Source organism: Colobus angolensis, unplaced genomic scaffold (genome assembly GCF_000951035.1).
Source record: "Colobus angolensis palliatus isolate OR3802 unplaced genomic scaffold, Cang.pa_1.0 Scaffold123, whole genome shotgun sequence".
Taxonomy (NCBI): Eukaryota; Metazoa; Chordata; class Mammalia; order Primates; family Cercopithecidae; genus Colobus; species Colobus angolensis.
In genome coordinates this window covers 10,817,138-10,844,867 of record NW_012113475.1, presented here as the reverse complement: position 1 = coordinate 10,844,867, position 27,730 = coordinate 10,817,138, and the positions used below count along the sequence as shown (strand labels likewise).

The 27,730-nt window shown below is 37.4% G+C and overlaps 1 protein-coding gene across 1 annotated transcript in view; it reads right to left on the bottom strand.

Annotated features, from left to right (window-relative positions):
• METAP1 (methionyl aminopeptidase 1) overlaps window positions 1-27,730 on the bottom strand; it is a 71,437-nt gene that overhangs the window by 11,212 nt on the left and 32,495 nt on the right. Inside the window, exons 2-9 of the mRNA XM_011933027.1 lie at window positions 22,631-22,682; window positions 16,614-16,726; window positions 15,443-15,503; window positions 11,467-11,558; window positions 9,610-9,693; window positions 7,338-7,476; window positions 5,085-5,216; window positions 1,547-1,690 (exon numbers count right to left, since the gene is read on the bottom strand). Of these exons, the coding sequence (XP_011788417.1) occupies window positions 1,547-1,690; window positions 5,085-5,216; window positions 7,338-7,476; window positions 9,610-9,693; window positions 11,467-11,558; window positions 15,443-15,503; window positions 16,614-16,726; window positions 22,631-22,682 (817 nt within the window). The remainder of the gene's footprint in view (window positions 1-1,546; window positions 1,691-5,084; window positions 5,217-7,337; window positions 7,477-9,609; window positions 9,694-11,466; window positions 11,559-15,442; window positions 15,504-16,613; window positions 16,727-22,630; window positions 22,683-27,730) is intronic.

Sequence of the window (27,730 nt, the reverse complement as noted above, 5' to 3'; positions counted from 1 at the left end):
TTAGGTCAACGATCTTCAGAACTCGCACCTGCAATCCATCTTAGTCACCACTGCCAAATTAGCCTTCTCAAAATATCAGCTTCATTATGCCATTCTTTTGCTCAAAAATAATTCTGAAGATTCCAACACAGAAGTCACATTTCTTCAGTCTGGCATTCAGCACACCTGGACTGCCTGCTGCTAGTCCTTAACATATAACTCAGCCAACCTTATATTTTCTCTGTTCATCTCTATTTGAAGCACCCATATTCACCCACCAACTGGAAAGTTTTTCTCCTCTCCACCCAACCAAAACCTCAACCACTCTTTAGTTCTCCCACCGCACCCAGCTCCAAATTTCTTCAATCCTTACTCATCAGCATGATGTATAGGAGAAAAGACTGACTCCAGAGAGCAAGACAGAACCCAGGTATCAATGCTAGTCTGACATTTAATTACTAGTTCGTGTGACCTTGAGCAAGCCAATTACCTCTGTAAGCACAGAGTTGCTTTAAAAAAATTGGGCTAAGAAATTATCCACAGAGTTGCGATGATCAAATGAGATATTACATATTACTGTCATTGATTAAATGCTTTTGTGTACTGTTTTCATGCAGAGTTCTAAGTGCTTTCCATGTATCATCTCACTTAACCCTCATAACAATTCTACAGTAAATACCATTCCCTACTATTGTACAGATGAAAAAAATTAAGCACAAGGAGATGAAAGTGTTGATCTAGCAGTGGCTCAATATATATGTGCTAAGTTCCTTTCTAGGTCACTTACTGTGGACAGCTTTCATTTCCAACACTAAACAACAGATTCATTCCTGCACATGTCTTCTCTCTCTACAGAAAATATTTCTGTAAGACGTTATCTATCTTACACTTTCTTTGTTATTGTATCATATGGCACTCAACCTGAGGAAAGGTACTTTGTTTATTCCCCTCTACTTATATGAACAAATATTACAGGATCTGACATACATTAAGCACTAAAAACCAAGCAAGACGAACTGACTTCACCTAAGGAATCAGAATAGTAAAGGCTAGGCCTGTGGCAGACTGTTGATTGTTCACCAAAATAAGGTTACTTTGCTTCCATAACACACAATTAAATGATGTTTTCCCACCTCCCTTGCATTTAGATGCAGCCATGTGACTGAATTCCTGCCAATGGAAAATAAATTTGATTTATGCCAATTCCAGCTGACTGTTAAAAACTCCCAAGTATACCCCTCCAAGCTTCAACCCCCAACACCCCCACTATCTACTAACCAGGAGGGCAACTCCCAAAGTGACTTTGAAAGCCATAGGCCGAAGATGACACAGCCTGTGTCACACAGTAACTGCCCTGCCCCCACAGCGACCAAACACACCTGCCTTGGACTATTATGTGGGTAAGACATGAATTTGCACTGTGTTTCAGCAAATACACATTTTGGGATTCTATCTACAGCTAAGAGATTACTCTAGTGAATACAAAATAGTAGGTACTATTAAATGTATGAATACGTATTTGTTGAATAAATGGTGAGCTTATACCAAATCTCCGGATAGTACTTACTGGCATAGTGGGGTACATTGGGAGCTGTATGAAAAAGCTTATGGATTCCATGCCCACAATAGCTTCGAACAACTGAAAACCCATTTGCTTGGGCATGCTTCTGGATAATGTTTCCCAGTTCTCTGTACCGAACACCAGGCTTCACTGAAAGGAAAAGAGAAAATTCATGATAAACTAATAATAACTAACATGTACTAAGCAATTACTATCAACCGGGTGCAGTGGCTCATGCCTATAATCCCAGCACTTTGAGAGGTCAAAGCAGGAAGATCGCCTGAGCTAAGGAGTTCAAGACCAGCCTGGGCTACATGGCAAAGCCCTCTCTCTGCAAAAAAATACAAAAATTAGCCCCGCATAGTGGTGCATGCCTATAGTCCCAGTTACACTTGGGAGGCTGTGGTAGGAGGATCACTGGAACCCGGGAGGTCGAGGATGCAGTGTTCCTGCCACTGTACTCTGGCCTGGGCAAAAGAGACAGACCTTGTCTCAAAATAGAAAAAAAAAAAAAAAAAAAGTTAATTACTATCTTTGTGCTAGGAAGCTTTTGAAACACTTTTATGCATCCATGCCTCAACTTACAGATGAAGCACAGAGAGGCCAAACAGCCAGTAATTGGTAGAGTTCTAATTCAAACCAAGGGCATTTGTAGTTCCTCCTTTCATGCCAAAAAACGTTAGACTCATAACAGTACTAAAGGGTTGGAAGTAGGTACCTTTTGCTTTCTTTAACAATAGAGAAGAAAATACTTCTTTTCGCATCCCTCCCTAAGGCCAAGTGTTCCATTCTATTTATGTGAGCAGAAGAGATAAGAAAATGCACTAGGAGTAAAAGGAATGTTCAAAAAGTAACGAATTGTCCTGAGTTTCAGCCTGGACAACTTCTGAAAGACTTACTTCCCCTGGGTTTCTTTATCCCCATAAAAACGTTCTCAAACTTTCCACGGCTGCCTCTATAGACAATTCTAGAGGTACAGTATAGGAAAGATACTTCTCACTATATTCACTTTCTGCTCTGTTTAGCTTTTATGACTTTTACTGGTGTTTCAATAAAACACAAAACAAAACAAGTGGTTCTCATCACTATTAAGGTTCTCCCTCACACTAAGACTTAGGAGCTGGGCACTGTCAGACTCCTAGGGAACCTCAAGATGGCTCTGGGGATCCTTAACTCGCTACACTCTCCTACTCAGCTATCTGATTCCCAGACTGAGGTTCAGATACAATGTATCTTTCCCATCCATTTCAGGGTAAATACCTCAAAGAATCACTTCAATTAACATTTTTACTTGCTCTTAACTGTACCTTCCAGCTTGATTTTGGGGGGAGAAGGAAGGAGGTTTCTGGTTTTGAAAAATCATGCTGACTTTCATAATGATTTTCTTTCATTCCTATCCAGGCCTTCCTATCAGCCTGGGGTAGGAGGGGGAACAAAATTGTAATCCATGTTGCACGGAGTGACAGGGAGTCTTCCCTGATTTTCAGACTGCTCCAACTGTGGCCCCAAAGGGTAGTATCTAGAGATATTAATATTTCTGGTTGTCAAACACAGGGTGTGGTATAACTGGCATTTACTGGGTAGAGACCAGGAATGCTTGTGAAGCATCTTACATGTACAGAACAGGCCTCTACAACAAAAAATTATCAGGCCCAAAAGCCACTAAGTGCATGGACGAAGAAACCCTACTTAAGAAGCCTAATTTCAACAGCTTTTCAAACCCTCTACCTGGGGGAATGAGAGGGGTGCAAAATGAGGGGCAAAAAGGGGGGCAAAAATGACTTATACAAAGGAATTCATAGCACTGTCCAAAAAAGATCAAGCCACTTTCGTTCTTTCCTGGCTACTGTTATGAAAACTACTGGCCCCTTCCAGTCATACGTCATATAAAACAGCATTCTAACTATCTCGTTCTTTTCTTTTTCTTTTTTTTTTTTTGTTTCTTCAGTTGATTCACAGAGAAGCAAAAAGAACAGAAACATTGACTATATTATCTGGCAGAAACTCTAAAAATTATTTCAAACTTAAGCTTTCACAAATTACAAACTAAACATTAAATTTCTTCAATTCTACCTCCTGTATTAACATTTTAAAATAACCAACAATGAATAATAAGTTTTCAAAATTTCACCTGATACACAAAAATGTCATATTCCATCATTTCCATTCCTCCAACTTGAGTAAAAATTTCATCTCCCATACCCATTAAAGAAGGCACTAAAAACAATAAAAATACTGGATCAATGTTATTAGAGATAACTGTATATTTGTCTAAGAACTCTGTCCTGTTCACTATTCTATTGATGACATCAAGATTTGGGGAGACTGGGGAGGGTTGCAGATAGTACACTGGATAATAAAGTTGAAATGGTAAGGATTTAACTTGAAGGCTGTTTGCCCATTTATTAACAACTCCAACAAGATGCTGTTAATAGCTTTCCTTTCCTTCTTTTTTTCTTTTTTTGAAATGGAGTCTCGCTCTGTTGCCCAAGCTGGAATGCAGTGGCACGATCCACTTTCCAGGTCCAGCAACTCTCCTGCCTTAGCCTCCCGAGTAGTTGGGATTACAGGCGCCTGCCACCACATCTGGCTAATTTTTCCATTTTTATTAGAGACAGGGTTTCACCATGTTGGCCAGGCTGGTCTCGACCTCCTAACCTCAGGAGATCCACCAACCTCAGCCTCCCAAGGTGCTGGGATTACAGGAGTGAGTCACCATGCCCAGCCCCTTTCCTTCTCTTACCCCATAAGATATTGATTAAACAAAAAAGCCTCGATAAGTTGTTTATTATGTACAAAGACAGCCTGAGAAAAATCCTCCAGAAATACACCCCTACCCATTACTACAATAGCAAGAAATCTGGAAATCACCAAAATCCAACAGAATAGTTACACAAATTGTAATACTATAAAATATAATACATAGCCATTAAAAGAATGAGATAAATATATATCTGTAGGTACATATGCTAACTTGAAAAGATCTCTATGACAGTTGAAAAAACAGCCCAGTTACACATTAAAAATATTAGGATTCCATTTAACCTAATTTAACACATACACATACGTGTGTGCATTAATGCACAGGAGAGAGAAAAAAACTGAATGGTAACAGGGGATATCTCCAGAGAGAAGAGAGAGAGAAGAAAAAAGGGAGGCAAGTACAAAGGAGGATCACACATTTTTTCACTCATAATCTTCAGTTTTAATTTTTTATAAGGAGAACATAATATTTATGTAGTGGAAAGAATTTGAAAAATAGAATAAAAGTTGCACTAAAAAACCATCTGCACACTCCTCTTCATTTATCAGGCAAAGAAAAGGAAGATAAATCACAGAAGAAACAAAGGATGCTAACCAATCATCTGGTCTATCACCACCAAGGGATTCCCAAATCATCCTTTCACCCATTACTGCTAACACCCAAAGCTAACTCAGGTAAAACAGGGGCAAAACTACAAGGAAGGCACAGAATTGCGGCGCCCAGTCATTCCTAGCCCATCAGCGCACAGGACTGCCATAAGTGCTCAACACTGAGGCTGACCTGCATCAATGGCTTGCATCAGGCACTCATATGTAGTCTGAACAAGTTTCCGTGCTCCATCATCCACATCTCCAACAAAAAATGTCTCATTCAGGTCCCCATGATAACCATTGCGATAAAGAGTGATGTCCACTGCAAGAGAATGTGCAAATATAAAGACCATACTTATTTTCATTTCAAAATTCAAGTGCTTTTCCAACATGACAGCATCTAGCAACTTAATGAAAAAGATAACTTCTGCATTCTCAAATTAGACACCAATAGATAGATAGTTATTGCCGAACAGAAGCTCCCTGAGTGTAATGTAACTGAACTCACTGTGGAGAGCAGCAATATGGCCATGGTAACATAAGCCAGATAGTGGGTCTTTATACTCTTACAGAAATTGTATCACTTGTGGCAAAAGAAAAATGTATGTGGGATACAATCATGCAAGATAAATTACCAGAGTTAGTAACATTAAATTGAAGATTTTGCTACACTGCTACAAACTACCATTTTCATTTATCTTTTATAAGTTCCTTATTCCTGCTAGGGAATAACAGAAAAATTTACACTGCTCTACTGTTTTTTAAAAACTCATTTGCTTTTCACTTATTTGTGAATATTCATTCTCCTCTTTGTCCCCATGTTTAAGAATACAGATTACTATTTTACCATTACACTATATACTATTACACCATTATAATGTATCTAGAGGGCACACTGAGTATTTTTACACCATGTATTTCAATCAACCTATAACATCACAATATAGATATTTTGGTTCTAGCACAACACATATACTCCTGAAAAACCTCACACATTCTGCATGTAATAAAAATAACAGGGTTTATATGAAAAACAGGGTTGGCCTCAAAACCTATAGAACTTTATGAACAGATACGCTAACTAAAGCAATAGCAATTCTAATAAAAATAGTGTCATAGTTAAACTTTGGCTATCATTCACAGCTAGCATCACAGTCAGTCAATTATCTGCAGCCTCTAACACTTGGGCTCATGCTTCCTCATTTGATAGGTAGTTCCTTTAAGATATCCTATTAACAAAGAGTTTAATTTCATCAATATTAAAATACCATCTAGGCCAGGCACAGTAACTCACGCCTGTAATCCAAGACTCTGGGAGGCCAAGGCGGGCAGACTGCTTGAGTCCAGGAGTTTGAGACCAGCCTGGACAACATGCCAAAACCCTACTTCTACAAAAAGTACAAAAAATGAGTTGAGCATGGTAGCAATGAGCCTGTAGTCTTGTCTACTTCTGAGGTGGGAGGATCACCTGAGTGAGGGAAGTCAAGGCAGCAGTGAGCCATGATGGCGCCACTGCACTCGAGCCTGGGTGACAGACCCTGTCTCCAAAAAATAAAATGATACACAAAACAAAAACAAATACCATCTAGGAAAGCCTTCATTAATATCTTCTGGTCAGGTGCGGTGGCTCACGCCTGTAATCCCACACTTTGGGAGGCCAAGACGGGCAGACCACAAAGTCAGGAGATCGAGACCATCCTGGCTAACACAGTGAAACCCTGTCTCTACTAAAAATACAAAAAATGAGCCGGGCGTGGTGGCGGGCACCTGTAGTCCCAGCTACTCGGGAGGGTGAGGCAGGAGAATGGTGTGAACCCGGGAGGCGGAGCTTGCAGTGAGCCGAGATCACGCCACTGCACTCCAGCCTGGGTGACAGAGCGAGACTCCATCTCAAAAAAAAAGAAAAGGAATAATGTATTTTAAGCTACTTCCTCTACTGTCTATACTTGTAGCTTCCCAAGGCAGCTTAACATAGGGGTCTTTAAAGCTACTTCCACTCAAGTAAGGCGCTTCTGCAAGATTTTCAGCTTTCCTTTAGGTCTTCATATATTATGAAGGGTTTTCCTGTATCTATAACAAAGCCTGCCCTGGTCTCTTCAAAACCATTAATGAACTTCTGGGGAAAAAAAACTAGACTCCACATTTCACTGACATCTTTGACCTAATCAATCACATATGAGGTAAGCATTAAAGAAATACACACTGCACCAAACATATCACACCAGAAGTATCTTAAAAGCAAAATGCACAAAACCACGAGAGAGCTTTCCATAGATTTAAGAGTTAGTGATACTGAATTTTAAAAAGGAAAAAGTGTCTGAATTTTAAAAAGGAAAACGAGTAAGTACAGGAAGCAAGTCAAGAAAACACAAGTCACTGTCAGATTCCCCCAAGCTTTGTTGCTTCTTTGCCCATGGTGATGAAAGTAACATATTTTTCTTACCATTAACAATGTCACCTTCTTGCAAGGGCCGTCTGTCTGGTATTCCATGGCAAATGACTTCATTCACTGATGTACAACAAGACTTTGGGAAATTGTAATAATTCAAGGGAGAAGGGTAGCAATTTCTTGCAATACATGCCTAGAATACAGAAAAAATAATTTGGAATATATAAAGAAAAATCTGTATGAAATTACAGATTTAAAAATTTGAAAAATGTGAAAAAAGCTGGACACGTGTCATTATAAAGAACTTAATATTTTATTTTAGTAATACTAGTGGATATGATCTTAAACAATATACAACAGAGTTTGTGCCAGTCAGGTACACATACACAAACCAGTTTACTGGTAACTGCACAAAGGAAAACTAAAATGACATACAGGTTAAGTATTCCAAATCTAAAAATCTGAAATCCTCCAAAATATGAAACTTTTTGAACACCAACAGGACACTCAAAGGAATGCCCATTGGAGAATTTAGAATTTCAAATTTTGAAATTACAGATGCTTAACCAGTTATGTATAATACAAATATTCCAAAATCCAAAAAAATTCAAAATCCAAAACACTTCTGGTCCAAAGCATTTCAGATAAGGGATACTCAACCTCTATTACAAATATATATATAAATATTACCACATATGAAGATTTTACTTTAGAATTAACTAGTCCTTGTGAAAAATATATCAAAGTAAAAATATAATATTTTAAATAAATTTTAACAAGCATTTTTGATGTAATTATAATTCTTACGTGGAAACAAGCCTATATCACTATGCCCCAAAAATGACTACTACTAGCATAATTAAGAAATGGTAAAGTACTTCCAGACATTTTAATAATCACATTCAGTGGAACAACAAAAGAACTCTTACAGAAAAACATGGTCTGCTTTCCATAACGAGTCTTACTTTACTGGATGCTTTTACACAGTAGTAATCACAGCATACATTATTTCTGTTTCCATCCTGCTCTAGTCTTCAGACTAATATTTTTTAATGGTTGCACAATATACCATTTGTAAAATATGTAGAATATACCATGGTTTTACTAGCAATTTCATTCTTACTGGAAATTTAAATTAATATGAAGTTTCCTCAATTACAGAAAAAAAAAAAAATCTTACAACCAATAACTACATTTGTGGCTTTTCCCTCATTTAGGAATATACTTCTCTGCTTCTCATAGCATTACAAATAATAGTTTAGAGCATACAGAATTAGACTTTCTAGATTGAAAATGCCAATTCCATCACTTAAAAGTCATGTAACTTTTGACAATTTAATTAACCTCTCTCCTCCTCAGTTTCCTTACCTATAAAATGGAGATTACAATAGTACCTACCCTCAAGGGGTTGTTGGTAAGACGAACGAGTTAACGTAAAAGAAGCACCTGAGCACCTGGCCCACAGAACATACTCAAAATGCTATTATTGCATATGATATATCTTATACTAACATATGAAACAATACCCAAAAGTCAGGATTAATAAGATTCTGAATAAAAAATCTATAAACATTTTCATAGCTCAAGATACATGGTCAAATCCTTCCAAAAGGGTTCTTCCAATTTACAATACCATCACCAAGCAGAAGAGAGGACCAGTTTCATCACTCCACACAAGCAACGGATAGAAACATCTTTAAAAATACAAATTTACCAGGCCTTTATAATTTGCATTTGTTTACTAGAACATGTTTGATCTGCTTTCCATATATTAACTACTTATCACTCATTTCTTTTTAATTCATATAATATGTACACTCATCTACTAAAGTCTTAAGGTCTCTCTCTGATAGACAGGCAATCTTTATTTATTTATTTTTAATCCCTATACTTACTACAAATATTTATCTCGACTGTTCATTGCCTTGACACTATAGATATAAAAGGAAACATTTAACTAATCTACCATCAGAAGTTATATTCTTTTTTTTATTTTAGAATATTAGATGTCTGTAGTGGCAGGATTTATTTAAACCAGATAAAATCAATCATTTTATAAAAGCTCAACTGAAATGCTTATTATGAATATCTTGTTTCAGAAACAAGGTATTTTTCAAGCTTACCTCAGACCTTAATATTATAGATTCTTAAAGATGGGAATAATGACTGTTGAATGTTTTCCATATTTGAAACAAAGCAAAAATTTGCTTTCAAATGAACTTACCTATGTTACCTTAGACACTCAGAACTTGTCTACTTAATGTTTAAGTTCAAAGCATCGAGTAATGTAACAAAATTTCTCAAAGTAAAAAAGTGAAGTTCTTACTAAGTGTACAGCGTGATCTATTTCTTCAGTAGTTACACCTGGTTTAATCATGCCGGCAGCAATATCTAAAACTTCTCTAGCAAGCTGTAAAAAAGGAACAAAATACATTAAAAAAAGACACAGAAATAGAAATCTATACCCCTTCTACTGTTTGTGGAAGATTAGTAAAAATTAATCTCCCCTTGAATATTATAATTTTATAGAAAATATATAAATATATAATATGTAAATATATAAAAACAGACAAATTTTATATAAAAATTGGGCTAACGAGCAAGCAGCAGTAAGCTTGGCTGATTTCTATGTGAAAATATATATCCTAAGTAATCTAAACAATCATCAACTGATAGAGGTAGTCTTCTCTCATTTCTATAATGGGGAAAAGTAGAGGAAAAGAAAAAGGAACAGATGGGCCTGGGCAACACAGTGAAATCCTGTCTCTTAAAAAAAAAAAAAAGTAGTCAGGTGTAGTGGGCACATGCCTGTGATCCCAGTTACTCAGGAGGCTGAGGTGGAAGGACAGCTTGAGCCCAGGAGTTTGGGGTTACAATAAGCTATGAGCTATGATCTATATGATCTATGATTATGCCACTGTACTCTATCGGCAAGACTGTCTCAAAAAAAAAAAAAAAAAGATAAATGAATTCCTCAAAGAATCACAGCAAGTAAGTCATAGGAATAGAAAGTTCTCCAGAATATCAAACAAAATTAGAATCAAATCACTTTAAAGCACTGAATAGAAACCTTAAGAATCTTATCTAAATAAATAATACCAATGTATTATATTTTTCTTCAGAATAAATATATGATTTCACCTGATAAGTACCAACCACTACTATCACTCATCATAGGTATTTCACAAAAAGGCCAATAGCGCAACCCACTGAGCCTTAAACTTTGTCCTATGTTATGATGACTTGTGAAAATAAAATGACAAGATGTTTTTAAATATCATAAAAAATTTGTTTCTTTTAAAAAAGAATGGCCGGGCGCGGTGGCTCAAGCCTGTAATCCCAGCACTTTGGGAGGCCGAGACGGGCGGATCACGAGGTCAGGAGATCGAGACCATCCTGGCTAACACGGTGAAACCCCGTCTCTACTAAAAAATACAAAAAACTAGCCAGGCGAGGTGATGGGCGCCTGTAGTCCCAGCTACCCGGGAGGCTGAGGCAGGAGAATGGCGTGAACCTGGGAGGCGGAGCTTGCAGTGAGCTGAGGTCAGGCCACTGCACTCCAGCCCGGGCGACAGAGCGAGACTCCGTCTCAAAAAAAAAAAAAAAAAAAAAAAAGAATACAGAAAATAAATGAAAAGGATTGTCATCTATAGACTATCCATCAGATTAATTCCGAAACAGGCTTTTAAGAAGAAAACAACTGTTGACTAAAATTATATACTAACAATAGTTTAATGAAAAGCGTGGCTAAACCAGCCACAGAGGCTCATGCCTGTAATCCCAGCACTTTGGGAGGCCGAGGTGGGCGGATCACTTGAGGTCCAGGAGTTTGAGACCAGCCTGGGCAACATGGTGAAACCCGATCTCTACTAAAATTACAAAAATCAGCCAGGTGTGGTGGCGGGCACCTGTAATTCCAGCTACTCAGGAGGCTGAGGCAGGAAAATCGCTTGAAACCGGAAGGTGGAGGTTGCAGTAAGCAGAGCTCGCGCCACAACACTCCAGTCTGGGTGAAAGAGCAAAACTCAGTCTCAAAAAAAAGTTAAAAAAAAAAAAAAAACAGCATGTGTTAGTCAGTCTAACAATATAACATTTGCTATCTTTATAAATCAGCAAACCACTGACTTCATGTCTAAGTACTGCTTAAACATTTCCTACCCCATGGCAAAAAAATAACTCTTACCCTACATACAAGTCGCATCCCTTCTATATCTTCAGATGAGAGTAATTTAATCTGAGAAGTACCTTTAAGAGCCTGTTCAGATTCTGACATTCCTGGAATGAAAAACCGGTAAGTAAAACCAAAATGAATGCAAAAATGTAATATTTATTTGCATAATTATATACCTGTGGCATAAAAACAGTAGTCTGTTTCACACAACAGTAATTCATAATTTCAGATGGTCTAGGTTAGATTTTTTAAAAAAACATTTTCAACATCAAAGGGAAACTTGCTAAACCAATTAAAGAAAAAATTATAAAGGATAAATTTTCAGACCTATTAGAAATCAGCCAATACTTATGGAGTACTTATTATATGCCAGGCAGTGTGATGATCAAACTCAGTAAATGATACACATTTGAAAAGTACCATAGAATTTACAAATAACTTTCATAATCATCTCATGAAGCAACTATACATCAACAACTGATGAATTAATTACACTATTTTCTGAAATAGGAACCAAAGTAAGCGTTTTTCAAATTCCAGTTTGTGACCTTTTATTGGGCTACACCTAACATTTTTTAAAAGTAAATAAATGGGATACAAAATATTAGAACGTCATAACAAAGTATTATACTTGTATTATAAGGAGTAGGAATAAGTGCTGCCATTAAATCTTTGTTAATTTATATACACATACAAAGATTATGCTATAAAAGTCATTTCCAACTTCAAAAAGTTTTTAAAATATTGCCCTAAAAATCTTCACGAATAAAATTTGTTAGCTTAAAGTTTTACATACATGAAAAGTAATAAAGTCAGCGTAGCAATTAACTCAAAATCTAACAAAAATAGTATCATCAACTAATCTTATTTACAAGTACTAATGGAAAAATTCCAAATAAAATATTAACAAACAGAATTCAAAAAAACACAATACATCAGGATGCAAGTGAGATTCGTACCAGAAGCCAGGGATAGTTCAATATTGGCAAATCTATTAATCCAATTCATCATTCATAAATTAAGAAAGTAAAAGTAAATAATAATCTAGAAGGAAAGTTAATTCTGATAACATGGCCAGCTACCACCTTGACATGATAAATATAAATCTCAAACTGAGAAGCAACATCACAGAATGCCCGCTATCGGCACTATTATTTAACACCTGGCAATACTAGCAAATGAAATTAACAAGAGAAAGAAATAAGACATATAAAACTAGAAAGGAAAGGACAAAATTCTTATCAATTTCAGATATGATTAAATATCTCTAGAACAGAAGAATCACCTGGTAAATGACCAGAAATAAGAATTCAGCAAGTAGGCATATTGTAAGATAAATTTATCAAAATCAATAACTTTCCCACATACAAATAATGAGCTAAAAAATACAGAAGCTACTATGTACAAAAACAACTAAAAAGATAAAGTACCCAGGAATAAATTTAACAATAAAATCCCTACATAAAGAAAATCTGAAAACACCACTGAAAGACATAAAAGGAGTCAAGTAAAATTTTAAAAACATACCCCGTTCCTGGACAGGAAGACTCAATATTGTACAGATGTCAATTCTTCCAAAATTTATCTATAAATTTAATACTATCCCAATAAAAAAAAGTCAACAGGATAATTTTGAGAACCAGACAAGCTGATTCTAAATTTCACATGGAAAAACAAACATGCAAGAATAGCCAGGAAAATTCTGAAAAAGAGGAAAGGTAGGGGCAACAAGGCCTACCAAATTTTAAACATTATATAGCTAGGATAATTAAGAGTTTGGCAGTGGTACATGATTAGACAAATGGGTTAGTGAAACTGAATAGAATCAAGAAACAGACCCAAAGACATGTGAGAACATAACACAACAGTATAGGTTGCACTTCAAATCAGTAAGGGAAGGCTGATTTTTTAAATAATTGGTTTTAAATAATAACCAGGTATTCTTCCAAGAAAAAAAATTAAGTTGCATCCCTATTTAACTCCTTATACCAAGTAAGTTTCAGATCTATAAATGATTTTTATCATACATAAAAAAGACTGAAACCATAAAAATGCTGGAAGAAAACATAGGAATATATTTTTTATAACTTCTGCAGCAAGAAGGTCTTTCTAGATCATAAAGCCATACACACTGTAAAATAAAACACTGATAAATTTTACTATGTTAGGATACTCAAAGTCTGTAATAAATGTTATGACAAAACATAAACGGTCAATTAGAAAAAAAGTTTTAAAAACATACATCAAAAGGTTATTTTTGTTAATATACCAAGAACATTTATAAATCAATATGGAAAAAACTAGTACCCTAACAGGGAAAAAAGCTTAAGGATATGAATAAACATTACAAAAGGGAAGAAAATATAAATGACTTTAATATATGAAAAGATGCTCAACCTTACTCATAATTTTAAAATGCAGATTAAAATAATAGCAAAATAACATTTTTCATCTTTCAGAGTAGCAAAGATCATAAAGCTTTGTAACACACTATGCTGGGGAAAAATATAGCAGAAAAGAGACATCCATGTATTTGTAATGGAAGTAACAACTGGAAAAATCTCTGAAATTTGTAATATCTCTCAAAATCAAAAATGTATATATCCTTTGATCCCGCTATTTTAGATTATCAACCTATAGAAATACTCTTGACACATGGACAAAGATATAAATGTAAGAGTAGTTACTGTCGTCAAATTGCAAAAAAATTGCAGTCAAATTGCAATAAGCAAAAACCTCGAAATGATCTAAACATTCATTAGTAGGAGCCTCGCTTACGAAATACGATACATCCACATAACCGAATACTTCATTCACTAAAAAGGAGGTGGCTTTATATGACACATTTGTAAGACATATTAAGCGAATACAGCAAGGTGAAAAGGTATATATAGTTTTTTCCATTTGTGTATAGATGGCAGGGATGGGGTCCTAATGTGCTTACACATACAGAATAGTTCTGAAAAGTTCTGTATATAAAGGGGAATAGCAGTTACCTCTAAGGACTAGAACTTACTTTCACTGCACAACATTTGTTAGAATTTACCTTGTCTATGCTTGTTTTTCTTAAATACAAGCTAATACTACATTTAAGATTAAATAGAAAAATAGTGAAATTATACATCCTCAACAGTATGCTATCATTTAGACTATCTTTCCCTTAAATTTTTCTGAAATAGTAGGGTTTAACTAAAATTTTAAAATGATAATCATAAGAATGTATGTAATACAGTTCCCCACTTCTTAGAGAACAAAGATAGCTTAACTTGCTAGATAAAACCACACAAAATTGCTGAGAGTTCATCCTCTCTGACATGCAAAATCAGTAATTTCACAAAGTCTAAATTAATTATGTGTACAGGCCCTAAGGTCAGAGACTGTTCCACTGACCTGTGTTGCAAATTACCTATCTTCGCTGGGTGTCTCAGTATCATTATCTATAAAAATGGAGAAGACAACAGAACCTACCTCAGCAGTGTTGAAAGTGTTAAATGTAGTAACACGTGCAAAGAACTTAGCACAGTGCCTGACACACAGTTAAGCAAAAATAAACATCAGTTATTATTAGAGAACCATCATCATATCACTCTCATCACTACTATCACTATCACCACCATTACTACTTCTGTTAATGTTACAGTCCAAAGTCTTTAGTTATGCATTCACTCAGGTCTCTACCATCCGCTTTTACCTAAATAGATATTGTTTAATTTAGATAGGAGGGAATATTAAAATTAAAACTTTTTTAGTAAGTCTAGAACTTGTCATAACAACATAAAATACAGTATTATTTTAAATATAGTCTTCAACAGCTACACAGTGCTTTCAGAGGTAGGTAGATTTCTAATGGGGGAGGCAAGAATCTTTAATTATCTTTAATGTTCTAATGCTGCTTGAAAACACATTTATTAGAAGTCCAGCACTGAAAAATTTCTACAAGAAAAGCATTCCTTCCCTTTGCAGTAGTCATCAACATAGCAGAGCTTACCTAAGGGATGATCAGCATAATCTGGTCTTTGAATATAACTTGGCACTGGCCTTGTTGGCATCTAAAAACATCAAAGAAGTTAGTTAAAACTGATTTACCAACAAAAAATAAATAAAACTGGGGAGCAAAAAGTCCATTGAAAAGTTTTTAAAAGTTTTAAATGGCACCTTAAATATTATAACAGACATATATTTCATTAAGATTACGCTTTACTTTTCCTAGTGGTAATGTCACCCCTTTCGCAGGGTATTTTAGAAAGGGGGAAAGTGGTCAAGGCCATTAAGGATTTTAAATTAGACAGAGACTAATAACAAGACACCCATGTTATTCCAAAGAAATTGGCAAGCTGACAACAATAAAATCATGTCTCAAAGTAAATATATACCAACATGTTTCTAGTCATTATCTCTGGGAGGCAGAATTAAGGAGATTTTGTTATGCTTTTCCTATTTTTCCAAATTTTAAAGATTAAAGACGTATTCCTTTTATAAAAAGAAAATCATCAGTAAAGAGAATTTAAATATTTAAGGGTGACAAATAGATTTCAACTTGAATGAATTCTTACATTAAAACTCCGACTCTTATCCGCCAATAATAGAGGAAGCAAAAAGAGTGGCAGAAAAGCCGTATCTAAATTAAGGGAGAAATATATCATAATAAAATAATTTTAGAAAAGTGTAATACAGTCAGTCCTCCATACCTCCTGGTTCCACATCTGTTGATGCACTATCCGTGATACGGAAGGTTGACTTTAAGGGACTTGAGCATCAGTGGATTTTGGAAACTGTGTGGGGAGTGAGGATACCCTAGAACCAATCATCCATGGATATCAAGGGACGACTATACACACTACCATCATGCCAGCAACAAAATATCTATTCCACCTTAGCCCATGCTTCTTTTAAAAGTTTTACCTATTTCATCTAATTTTTTTTCCACTTCTTCCATGATTGCCAAACTAACAGCTCCCAAATGATATACCATAAGAGCTCTAGAGCTAAAATGCAAGTTTCTTTGTAAACTCAATCCTGATTATATGATTCACTATAGTATCATTTTTGGAAAATTCAAAATTGGAATGTTAGATCCGGCCACTGCACTCCAGCCTGGGTGACAGAGCGAGACTCCGTCTCAAAAAAAAAAAAAAGATTTTATTACCTTATTTACTCACCAGTGGATAATGTGGTCTGAGTTTACCAGTATATCGATAACCTGCCCATGGGTCAGTATTAATATCACCTTCCACAGTCCAGGAAGACACTTCTCGCTTTGCCTTTTCATCCTCTGGGAGACGGAAGAATAGATGTGAGAGGAAAGAAGAAGAGGAGGGAAAGGAATGTTTCAGTTGTCAAGCTAGTGAGCAGCAGCATACTTTGAATATCTCTTGTTTAAAATCAAGCCAACAAGCCCAGGCACAAAAATCCACCAAACTACTACCCTAACCTAAATCACCAAAGCAACTGCTTTACTGCTATATTCAAAAACCCGTATAACTCCTTTTCGAAGATCTAAGGTCTTAGAAGAAAAAAACTCCATGTAAACATATACTACGTTTTTATATAATATCGAACAGGAACAGCTCATACACAGCTTTTCTAAATGCATTCTTGCCACATCAATTTATAGAAAGCCCATTTTAAAATATGAAACATAAGCCCTAATAAAACCTACCCAAGTGAGATCAGATGTTACAAATGAATTATGCTCTTACTAAAAGAACAGATTCTAAGTAATCCCAAAGCAACTTTAAAATAAAAAATAATTATTTCTCACAAAGCTGATCAATGGCTTTCAAGTCAATATACTTGGAAAACTTTATGATCATCATTTGCCTCTTTTCAGAAATGGGGTAAAGAGGCAGGAAAAAGGCAAAGACAAGGGAGGGAACAATCTGTTGAAAGTTCAGCAGAAAAATTAAGAATCACATCCATACACACAATAGTGTCAGTTATTAATCTACGTGTGCTGACTGAAATATAAGCAAGAATTCTACTCACACAGAAGACACTCTTTGGTGCCTGTGATGTCAACACACTGGCTGCACCTCTTATCCACATAGTAAAATAAAACTACAAACCTAAGACTTTAAATAGCGGGAATACAAATCCCTCGTGGACCAAGTATTGGCCTAAACTTTACCTTCCAGTGCACTCAGACCTTTTCCTGATTATTGTCATTCTACCATAGGTTTTAAAAGTCAAACCTCAAACTGATTTTAGAAGTGTCTGAGGCCGGACACGGTGGCTCAAGCCTGTAATCCCAGCACTTTGGGAGGCCGAGACGGGTGGATCATGAGGTCAGGAGATCGAGACCATCCTGGCTAACACGGTGAAACCCCGTCTCTACTAAAAAAAATACAAAAAACTAGCCGGTCGAGGTGGCGGGCGCCTGTAGTCCCAGCTACTCGGGAGGCTGAGGCAGGAGAATGGCGTGAACCTGGGGAGGCGGAGCTTTCAGTGAGCTGAGATCCAGCCACTGCGCTCCAGCCTGGGCGACAAAGCCAGACTCCGTGTCAAAAAAAAGAAGTGTCTGAAAGAAATAAAAATAAAACTCCCCTCTTAAAAAATCTATTTAAAATACAAAATGAAGGAAACTAGATGTAATCATAAAATGTTAAAGTTAGAGAAGATCTTAAAGACAATCTAGTGTTGTTTCTTTATTGTACATATGAGGAAACAGAGACTGTGTGGTTCACATAGCTGTGACAAGAATGCCAGCCCCAGTCCAGTACTCTTTAAGAGCATGTGGCTAACTTTGGAAAGGCCCTTAAGGTACAACTGACAAGAATGCAAAAATACAGAAAATCCATTCATATTACTTTGGAAGAGAATATATTTATACTATTACATATAAAGGAATAGAAAGATACCATGCTACTGAATTTTAAAATATCTTTCTCCCCTCTGGAATTCTAGAAAGTCACTGTGAATGTTAATATCAATGGGAAAACTTTCTCATCACAGGACAAAAACAAACTTCATCCATTGCTACTTGGGTCAAACATGACAGAAAACAGTTCGAAATGGGGGCCAACTGAGCCTGCTTCCGCTATGAAGTGCATCAAGTGATTTTGTCTGAAACATGAACCTCAAAAATAATTTTCTCCCAAAACCCAGGAGAGAATAGCAATCAAGACGCAGGCTTTTTGCACTAGCATACTCCTGGGGAGGGAACAGGGAGAAGGTGAGGGTGTAAAAATCTTTTAAAGCTTCCTGTTGATCTGGATTTTACCCTTCCACAGTCTATATTCAAAAGAGAATTTAGGTCCAGGAGCAGCAGCTCAGGTCTGTAATCCCAGCACTTTGGGAGTTCAAGGTGGGTGGACTGCTGGAGCTCAGAAATTCAAGACCAGCTTGGACAACATGGAAAAACCCGTCTCCACAAAATATATGAAACTTAGCTGGGCATGGTGGCACACGCCTGTAGTCCCAACTACTCAGAAGGCTGAGGTGAGGTAGAAGGACTGCTCGAGCCCAGGAGGTTAAGGCTGCAGTGAGCCGTGACTGCACCACTGCACTCCAGCCTCGGCAACAGAGGAACATTGTCTCAAAAAAAAAAAGTAAAGCAAACAAATAGTATAACCCAAAACTACCACGACAACTAAAGTTGAATATCGCAAGTTCTTCTCTCATCTCTACGTATAATTTACTTAACGGAAATTCATGCTTGAAAAGAAAATTCGTTTACATTTTAGAATCAATTTGATCTCAGCCTTAGGTGCTAACCACATAATAGACCATTAATAAATCTGAATTGAGCTGATGATGGTAGCACAACTGTATAATAACTAATCTTTTTGAAAAGACTGTACAACAGGACAGTATAAATAAACATTTGTAAGCTGTCTTCCAAACATTACAATGCAACAGTCCCACGTAAAATGCAGGTAGTGTCATATGTATGTGATACATGCAAGGTCTGGCCCAAAGTTCATCACAGTCAGGCTTTGTTCTTTAAAAAGTTGTATGCAGGCTGCTTCCTCTGGTCAGCTGACACAAAATAACTACACATGTCTAAGCTTTGCATGGGACAGGATTTTCTGATCAAAATTCTGACTCAAGTCTTCCAGATATGGTAATTAGTTTTTGAGTATTTACTACGCATGGTACACATGCTAAACACTTCTCATGGATTTGCTTATTTAATCCTCACACAAACCTGTGATTCCAGCATCTTGTAGGTGAGACTTAGAGTAACCCATGGTCGCAAAGTTTGGTGGAGACAGTTTAAGACATTACATAACACCTTCTCTCTGTAATCCAAAAATCAGGCCCATTAGTGTGAATGGGTAGGGGAGTGGAAGAAAAAGTATCACTTTGAGTTATTTTATTAATTGCTGTTTTTTTTGTTTTGTTCTGTTTTTTCTTTTTTATTTTTTTATTGAGACGGAGTCTCGCTCTGTCACCCTGGCTGGAGTGCAGTTGTGCGATCTCCGCTCACTGCAAGCTCTGCCTCCCTGGTTCAGGCCATTCTCCTGCCTCAGCCTTCCGAGTAGCTGGGACTACAGGCTCCTGCCACCACGCCCGGCTAATTTTTTTGTATTTTTAGTAGAGACGGGGTTTCACTGTGTTAGCCAGGATGATCTCATCTCCTGACCTCGTGATCCACCTGCCTCGGCCTCCCAAAAAGTGTGGGATTACAAGTGTGAGCCACCGTGCCTGGCCTAAATGCGGTTTTTATACCTTAATTTTGGCTATTCAAGATACTTGTCAAATTCTTCCACCTTCACTTCAGGAAAATGAGAAACAAACACACTGAATATGCCAGTGATACATTAAAAAGTATAGAGTAATACAGTCTTGAGATGTGAAATGCTACAACTTCTACAGATCATACTAAAAGTAAATGGTGCTTAAGGTTCACTGTGACAGAAGATACAATATAAAAAACATGCACCCAAAAATCAGCATTATGTGCTTTTAATTAAGGACTTTACCATCTGAATGGTCTTCTTTACTATGACAAGTAAAAAAAACAAACAAACAAACAAAAAAAAATCTACCTGAGTCATTTAACTCGCTTGAAAATTTCCTAATGCCTGCATTAAAAAATTAAGCTTCTATGACTAAGCGAACTCCAGATCCAGATGTTTCAGTGGTGAATTCTATCAAACATTTAAAGAAGAAATAATACCAATTCTACATAATCTCTTCCAGAAAATAGAAGTGGGAAATATATCCCATTTTATTTCATGAGTCCAGAATTGCTCCAATACCAAAACCAAATATATTAAAAGCAAATTATAGATCAATATATCCCATATGAATATTAATCAGAGATCAGTAGACACTAAAAAAAAAAAACCTAACTATATCATCTTCATGACAAGAAATGCTTGCTATGTGTTATCTCATTATCGTTTCTTGGACTGAAGTGCTAACTTTAAAGATGCATTGGTTCCTTTCTAGCACAACATTGTGTTTCCCCAATGCTTTTCTCGATACTCTTCTTGTCTCTGGAGATCACCCTTCCCCACACCATTCCCTCCTCTAGGACTGTCACTCAACATTTACTGTAGTCAACTTATTAGGGTATGAAAGATACGGAGCTGGCCACCTGAGGATGATCTCTATCCACCATAGCCAAAGAGATTAAATACGGCAGGCTCATCCACCGAAAAAAGTTATCCCAGAAGATCCAAGACAGCAACAGCTACAAGATGGCACCATACTAAACACTAGAGGTATAAGTAAAATGTAAATAGCCTACATCCAGTGTTGTCATAATTACCTTCTTTTTACATAGGGAACACCTGCTGTTTATTCCCTTGTAGTGCAAATCAAAAGGAAATAGCCCTGCCCTTAAATATCCAGTATTGAAGAAATAGGCACACATCAATGAGTTAGCAAATCTGAGAGGCCCATTTTAGGCTTTTTTACTAACATACTGTTTAACCTCAACCCTTTATTACTTACCAATGTTTTAACTTCCTGGATACAAAATGCTAATAACTGGCTCAAAGAGTTCTGCAAAATACCTAACACATTAGAAATACAGGATGTATGTAATGCATGAGTGAATAAAGTTAAGTGAGATTACTTAAATCCATCTCTAAACTTTGACAGAGGTAACAAATCAACAAGTCCTATCTTTTATGCGTTGATAAACTTACACTGAGTCACATCATTTTTCCTCATCTCTAACCACATTTCTCCCACAACAACCTAGCATGTCCATTAAATGTAGACGTTGCTTTATACAACCACAGAAAATTTATCTTTTTAAAATCTGTATTTCCCTGTTCCTTCAAATGGTGGTTTGGCTGACCTCAATTAGATTTGTTTTGGTAAAAACAAACTACATTCAAACTTCATTAAATCAGCTAACTCCAAAAAAAAAAAAAAATACACAAGTAGATGAATATAAGACACCAAGATTACGTATGTAGAAACAGAAACCTTATACCAAGAACCATGTAAATAAATAGCCACGTTATTTCCCACTTCAAATTAAATCAAGCTTTGATCCATCAGGATGGCAATGCTATACAGAACAAAAAGCCCTTGTCAACTTTCAGGCAACTGTGACAGGTTTTCTTAGACCAGCCACACTAATGACGTGAATTTACAGGATAAATTAGCTGGAGCAAAAAAGGCTATGTGAATTTCAGCTACATCACTGTGGCTGACAGTAGTAGCTAAGAAGCTGCTAAAAAAAAAAAGGAGCTGCTAATAGTTTTACTTTGTGGTGTCACACACAAAACTTCAAAAAAGAAAATTAAACATTAGACTGCAGGTAGTAACATTAAAACACCAAAAAACAAAGTAATATAGTTTTGAGTACAAAAAGCAATACAAATTGAAACTAAAAGAAACCAAAAGGGATCTGGTTAAATGAAGCCAAATCACTCACATAAGCCCTGACTACTATATGCAAACACTTTCAGCAACACAAGAAGGTGTCAAAAGATTAGAGTATCATCAGGTATGGCTAAAGTAAGATCCATCTATACTAACAACTATCTCATATTTTCATGTTAAATATATAAAACAAGATTAAGATATTATTCAGACATATTTTATTTGCATTACATATCACAAAGAATTTAAAATATGTCATAATTCTAGTATTCAGGATTATACTTTCAGAACTTTCAAATATACACCTTCAGAACTGGAAGAATTCTTGTTTTCTGGCACAAATGCCACTTCTAAGACAAATGGTATAAAAATTTGTGATTGTACTTACTTGCTTTCTTATGTAGTAACTTGTGAGTAGCCCAACTTCCTTTAAAACACTCCTAAAAGAACAAAAAAGGAAATTAGTGTCAGGCCTTCCTTAATGAGAAACGTTTTAAGGAATATTGTATATAAGCAAGAGTTACTATAAACTATTCGCAAAAATCAAGACCTGTAACTTTGCAAATTAAATTTTTGGAAAAAATTAAGAAATGACACCTGTTCAATATTCACTTCAAAAAGCAACCTAAACTTTACTTCAAATAAGCAAGGAACATTAAGCTAAATGTTATATAGTAGTCATAGTTATATTTCAATTTTATGTCAACAAATTATTCTGAAGTATTTCAAAAGAATCATTAGACAACCAATCATACACTGAAAAAAATTGGAAGAAAATTTTTGCAGATTCTTTTATTTACAGTAGTTAGGTTGCAAATCAGTCATACACACACACTAAAATCACCCATGTGAGTAGTTACTACGTGACACAGCCCTGAGGCCATAAGCTGTGTGAGGGAAGGGATGGTATTAAAGTTTACCACTATTGCCCAGAGCCAAGCAGAGTGCCTGGCTCTGCTAGGGTTTCAGTAAATGCTTGACTGAATGATCAGAATTAATAACTAGAAAGACTTTTCATTTAGGAAAAAATGTTCATGTAACATATTTCAGACACTAGTAAGAAGTGACAAACTAGGAAAATGAATTCAAGTAATTAACTGAATTCAAGTAAGGAACTCAAGTAATAAAGGAAAAGAATAATTCGACCAGACATAGACTTTATGTTTTCAGGTTGATGGCTTCTCCTTTAAAGAGTTCAAAGTTACGCAAATAAATTATTAAAAATGCTAAGAAAATTCATAAAGTCCTACAAATGTTTTATCTTTGTAGACATAAAACTAGTAAGACATGGACAAGAAGGAAAAAAAAAAAAAACACAGAAAAAAAAAATCCCCAGGACTATGTAGTTAATCAAATCATATTACACTAAAGCTGTCTTCTGTAAAGGCTTGCCCAAGGGACTCTGAAAGATCAGTTTCCCCATCCTTGACTAGAATCTTCACTACTTTCTCTTTATTCTTCCTGTAGCCTCCACAGCCGGCAACAGTTAAGTGAAGAAAATCCAGGTCATCCCTATCTCTACAGCCTACAACCTAAACAGATTCCAAATGTATAAAAAGGTATCTAAAACATTAGAGATTTTTCAGTTTTGAAGCTAAAACCGAGCTCAGTCTTTTGGGGAGATTGGGTTAGTCTGGTAAGCAGAACAATGGCACCTCAAAGATATCCATGTAATACTCCTCAGAACCCAAGGAATGTGTAAATATGTTAGGTTATATGACAAAAGGTGGGGGGTTGACCTCTTGTCCCTTCTCTGAGTTTTCATTAACTGAACTCATACTGCAGGAAGAAAGACTAAAGTTTGTCAACACACCTGGAAGGACTCTTCACAAACCGTGTGTGTTCTGCAGGCCTAAAAGACAGTCCCAGGCCACTTGTTCTTCAAGCCCACTGAGTTCCCCTAAAAATCATTTACAATCCCCATAAAAACATCCACATTTCCCCATCTCCTTTTCCCCTAAGAACTAGGGTATAAGCATCTGTACCCCAGTGGGTTATTAGACATTCTGTGATTCTCCCCTATGCACACTAATAAATTTGTATACCATTTCTCCTATTAATCTGCTTTTTGTAAGCTGATTTTTCGGTGAACCTTCAGAGGGCAAAGGGGAAATTTTCCCTTGGGTCTTCACAGCCATCATTAACTAATATTTTGAAATTCAGCATATACATTGAAAAGTAGTTACTCAAACAGCCATGTATTGTCCTCAGAGGATTTCAGAATGCTTTATACTTGGTTCATGAAACATCCATCAAATTCTAGCTTTTTAACAAGAGGGCTGATAGAATTATTCTCATTAAATAAGGACTTGTCTCACAAAACAGATTCATTAGCTAAGGGATTATATTTCAAAATATATGAGCATAAAGTAACCAAAATATTCATAATAAACACCTCTCACCTCCGTAAGGACACCGATCTTTCTCTTCCTTACTGGGGCCATGAGGCAACCAAGTCATGGTCTTCAACATCATTAATGGTGTCAAAACATTCCCACATCTCCTAAGAACTCTCTAAACCCAAATAATATTCCTTCCCTAAATCACAACTTCACTCTTTTTCTTCCTCTTATTCACCAGTAGAAGAGGAATACTCAAAATCCTAAAAGACTATCCATTCTCTGAAGAGTTAATTTCTGACTCCTTAACTGGGCAATCTTTCCCTCCTCATCTCTAACAAATGAACCAAAGACCTAACTAACCTAGATTGAGTTCCCCAGGCAAACATCACACTTCCCAATCTCTTCCCTTTGTACAACCTGACCTACCTAATCCTAACACTCACCAAACACTCACCGTTATAACTGTGTCCTCAGAAGCTTTACCCATTCCATTAGGTCTGTTTCAAATACTACTTTCTCTAAAAAATGTCCACACTTCACTCCACCCACAAGCTTAACATGTCATACGTACTTATTCAATACTCGCTGAAGAGCACTTTGTCTTACTCTTTATTCTCCACTTATTTAATAACACCAAAGCATTATTATAACCAGTAGGTAAAACTTCAGTTTTCAACCCAAGACAACACGCTTTTTCTTTGGTGCTTTCTTTTTCTTTAAGCACTAAATTTAGGAGCTTATGAACCCAAAATATCTAAGACAGGCCTCAGTCACTTTAGAAAGTTTATTTTGCCAAAGTTAAGGATGCACCAGGCCAGGCGTGGTGGCTCAAGCCTGTAATCCCAGCACTTTGGGAGGCCGAGACGGGCGGATCACGAGGTCAGGAGATCGAGACCATCCTGGCTAACACGGTGAAACCCCGTCTCTACTAAAACTACAAAAAAACTAGCCGGGCGAGGTGGCGGGCGCCTGTAGTCCCAGCTACTCGGGAGGCTGAGGAAGGAGAATGGCGTAAACCCGGGAGGCGGAGCTTGCAGTGAGCTGAGATCCGGCCACTGCACTCCAGTCCGGGCGACAGAGCGAGACTCCGCCTCAAAAAAAAAAAGGATGCACCAGTGACAGCCTCATGACGTACTGATGACATGTGCCCAAGGTGGTCAGGGTACAGTTTGCTTTTACACATCAATCAATACATGTAAGACTGACACTGGTTCCATCTGGAAGGGCGGGACAATTCAAAGTGGGGAAGAAGCCTTCCAGGTGACAGGTAGATTTAAACATATTCTGACTGACAATTGGTTGAAAGTGTTGTTGGTGTAGAAAGGAATGTCTGGGTTAAGACAAGGGGTTATGGAGATCAAGGTTTTTACCATGCAGATGAAGCCTCCAGGTAACATAACAGGCTTCAGAGAAAATAGATTTTAAATATTTCTTATCAGACTCAAGGTCTGTGTTGATGCTAAAGCTGGAAGGGCACATCCAACTTCCACTTCCAGTCACGGCCTGAACCAGTCTTTCAGGTTAGAGTGCCCTGGCCAAGAAGGGAGAGTCCATTCAGATAGTTGCTGGGGGCCAGGGTAGGACGGCAGTTCAAATTTTATTTTTTTTGGTTTATAAGCTAAAATGGGATAGTGTGGTTCTCAGCTCTGGCTCCTCATTAAAATCCTACGGAATGCTTTTCTTTACAAATAAATAGCCATGTTATTCCCCACTTCAAATTCAATCAGAATCTCTGGGAATTTGCTACGTAGATAATTCTTATTTATTTCCAGTACTGTGAATCACTGAAGAGGAAAAAAGTCAGAGTTAAGAGAAGGTGCTCTCATTTCACTTCCAGAACAAGTCATTTCCTACCGAAACCACCACTACAAAATTATAACTCAAACAGTGAAAGAGATCTGACCTAACCAATTCTGTCTTGCTTCTAACCTCCAATCTGTCCTTGTTCATTCCTGGGCATAGGCCAAACTTGTTCATTCCTAGGCACAGGCCAAACTAACTTTGGGAGAAACTTAGTTTATAGTTTAAAACAAGGGTCCCCAAACCCCAGGCCACAGACTGCTACTGGTCAGTGGCCTGTTAGGAAGCAGGCCGCACAGCACAAGGCGAGCAACAGATGGGCTGGCATCACCACATTACCGGGTGGAGCCTGAGCTCCACCTCCTGTCAGATCAGCAGTGGCATTAGATTCTTATAAAAGCGCACACACTCTATTGTGAACTGCAAATGCAAGGATCCAGGTTGTACGCTCCTTGTGAGAATCTAATGCTTGAAGATCTGAGGTGGAACAGTTTCATCCTGAAAACATATCCCCACCACCCCCAAGTCCATGGAAAAATTGACTTCCACAAAACTTTTCCCTGGTGCCAAACAGGTTGGGAACAACTTAAAGACAATAACAGCCCTTTCCCAAACCAAATTCTTCTTCCTGGAAACCAGACTGCCTTTGTAGGACTAACAAATTGGCCAAAAGACTAGAAATTATGTTTCAGGAGTCACGCAGCTGGAGGCTACAAGATTCTGACCCTCCCCAAATCACTCCTGGGGATAACAACACTATTGTAAAACCTAAGATCAGTGCTTGAAATATTTTGCAGACCCTTCACTTGATGGATCAGATGCCATCATCCAGATGAGTAAACTGGCTTATGTGGTCTTGTGGCCCCTACCCAGGAACTGACTTGGCACAAGAGAGAGGTGACAATGTGCTAGCAGTTCCCTCTCTCAGCGCCACCTCAGCCTCAGCGTCCGCTCTGGCCAAGCTTGAGGAGCCCTTCAGCCCACCGCTGCACTGTGGGAGCCCCTCTCTGGGCTGGCTGAGGCCAGAACCGGCTCCCTCTGCTTGTGGGCAGGTGTGGAGGGTGAGGCGCCGTTGAGAACTGGGGCTGCACACAGCCCTCAAGGGCCAGGGAAAGCTCCAGGTGGGCGCAGGCTCCGTGGGCCCCGCACTCTGAGCAGCCAGCTGGTGCTGCCGGCCCCAGGCAGTGAGGAGCTTAGCACCCGGGCCAGCAGCTGTGGAGGGTCCCCCAGCACTGCCAGCCCACCCACACCAAGCTTAAATTCTCGCTGGGCCTCAGCCACCTCCCCACAGGGCAGGGCTCGGGACCTGCAGTCCACCATGCCTGAGCCCCCAGGCAGTGGACTCC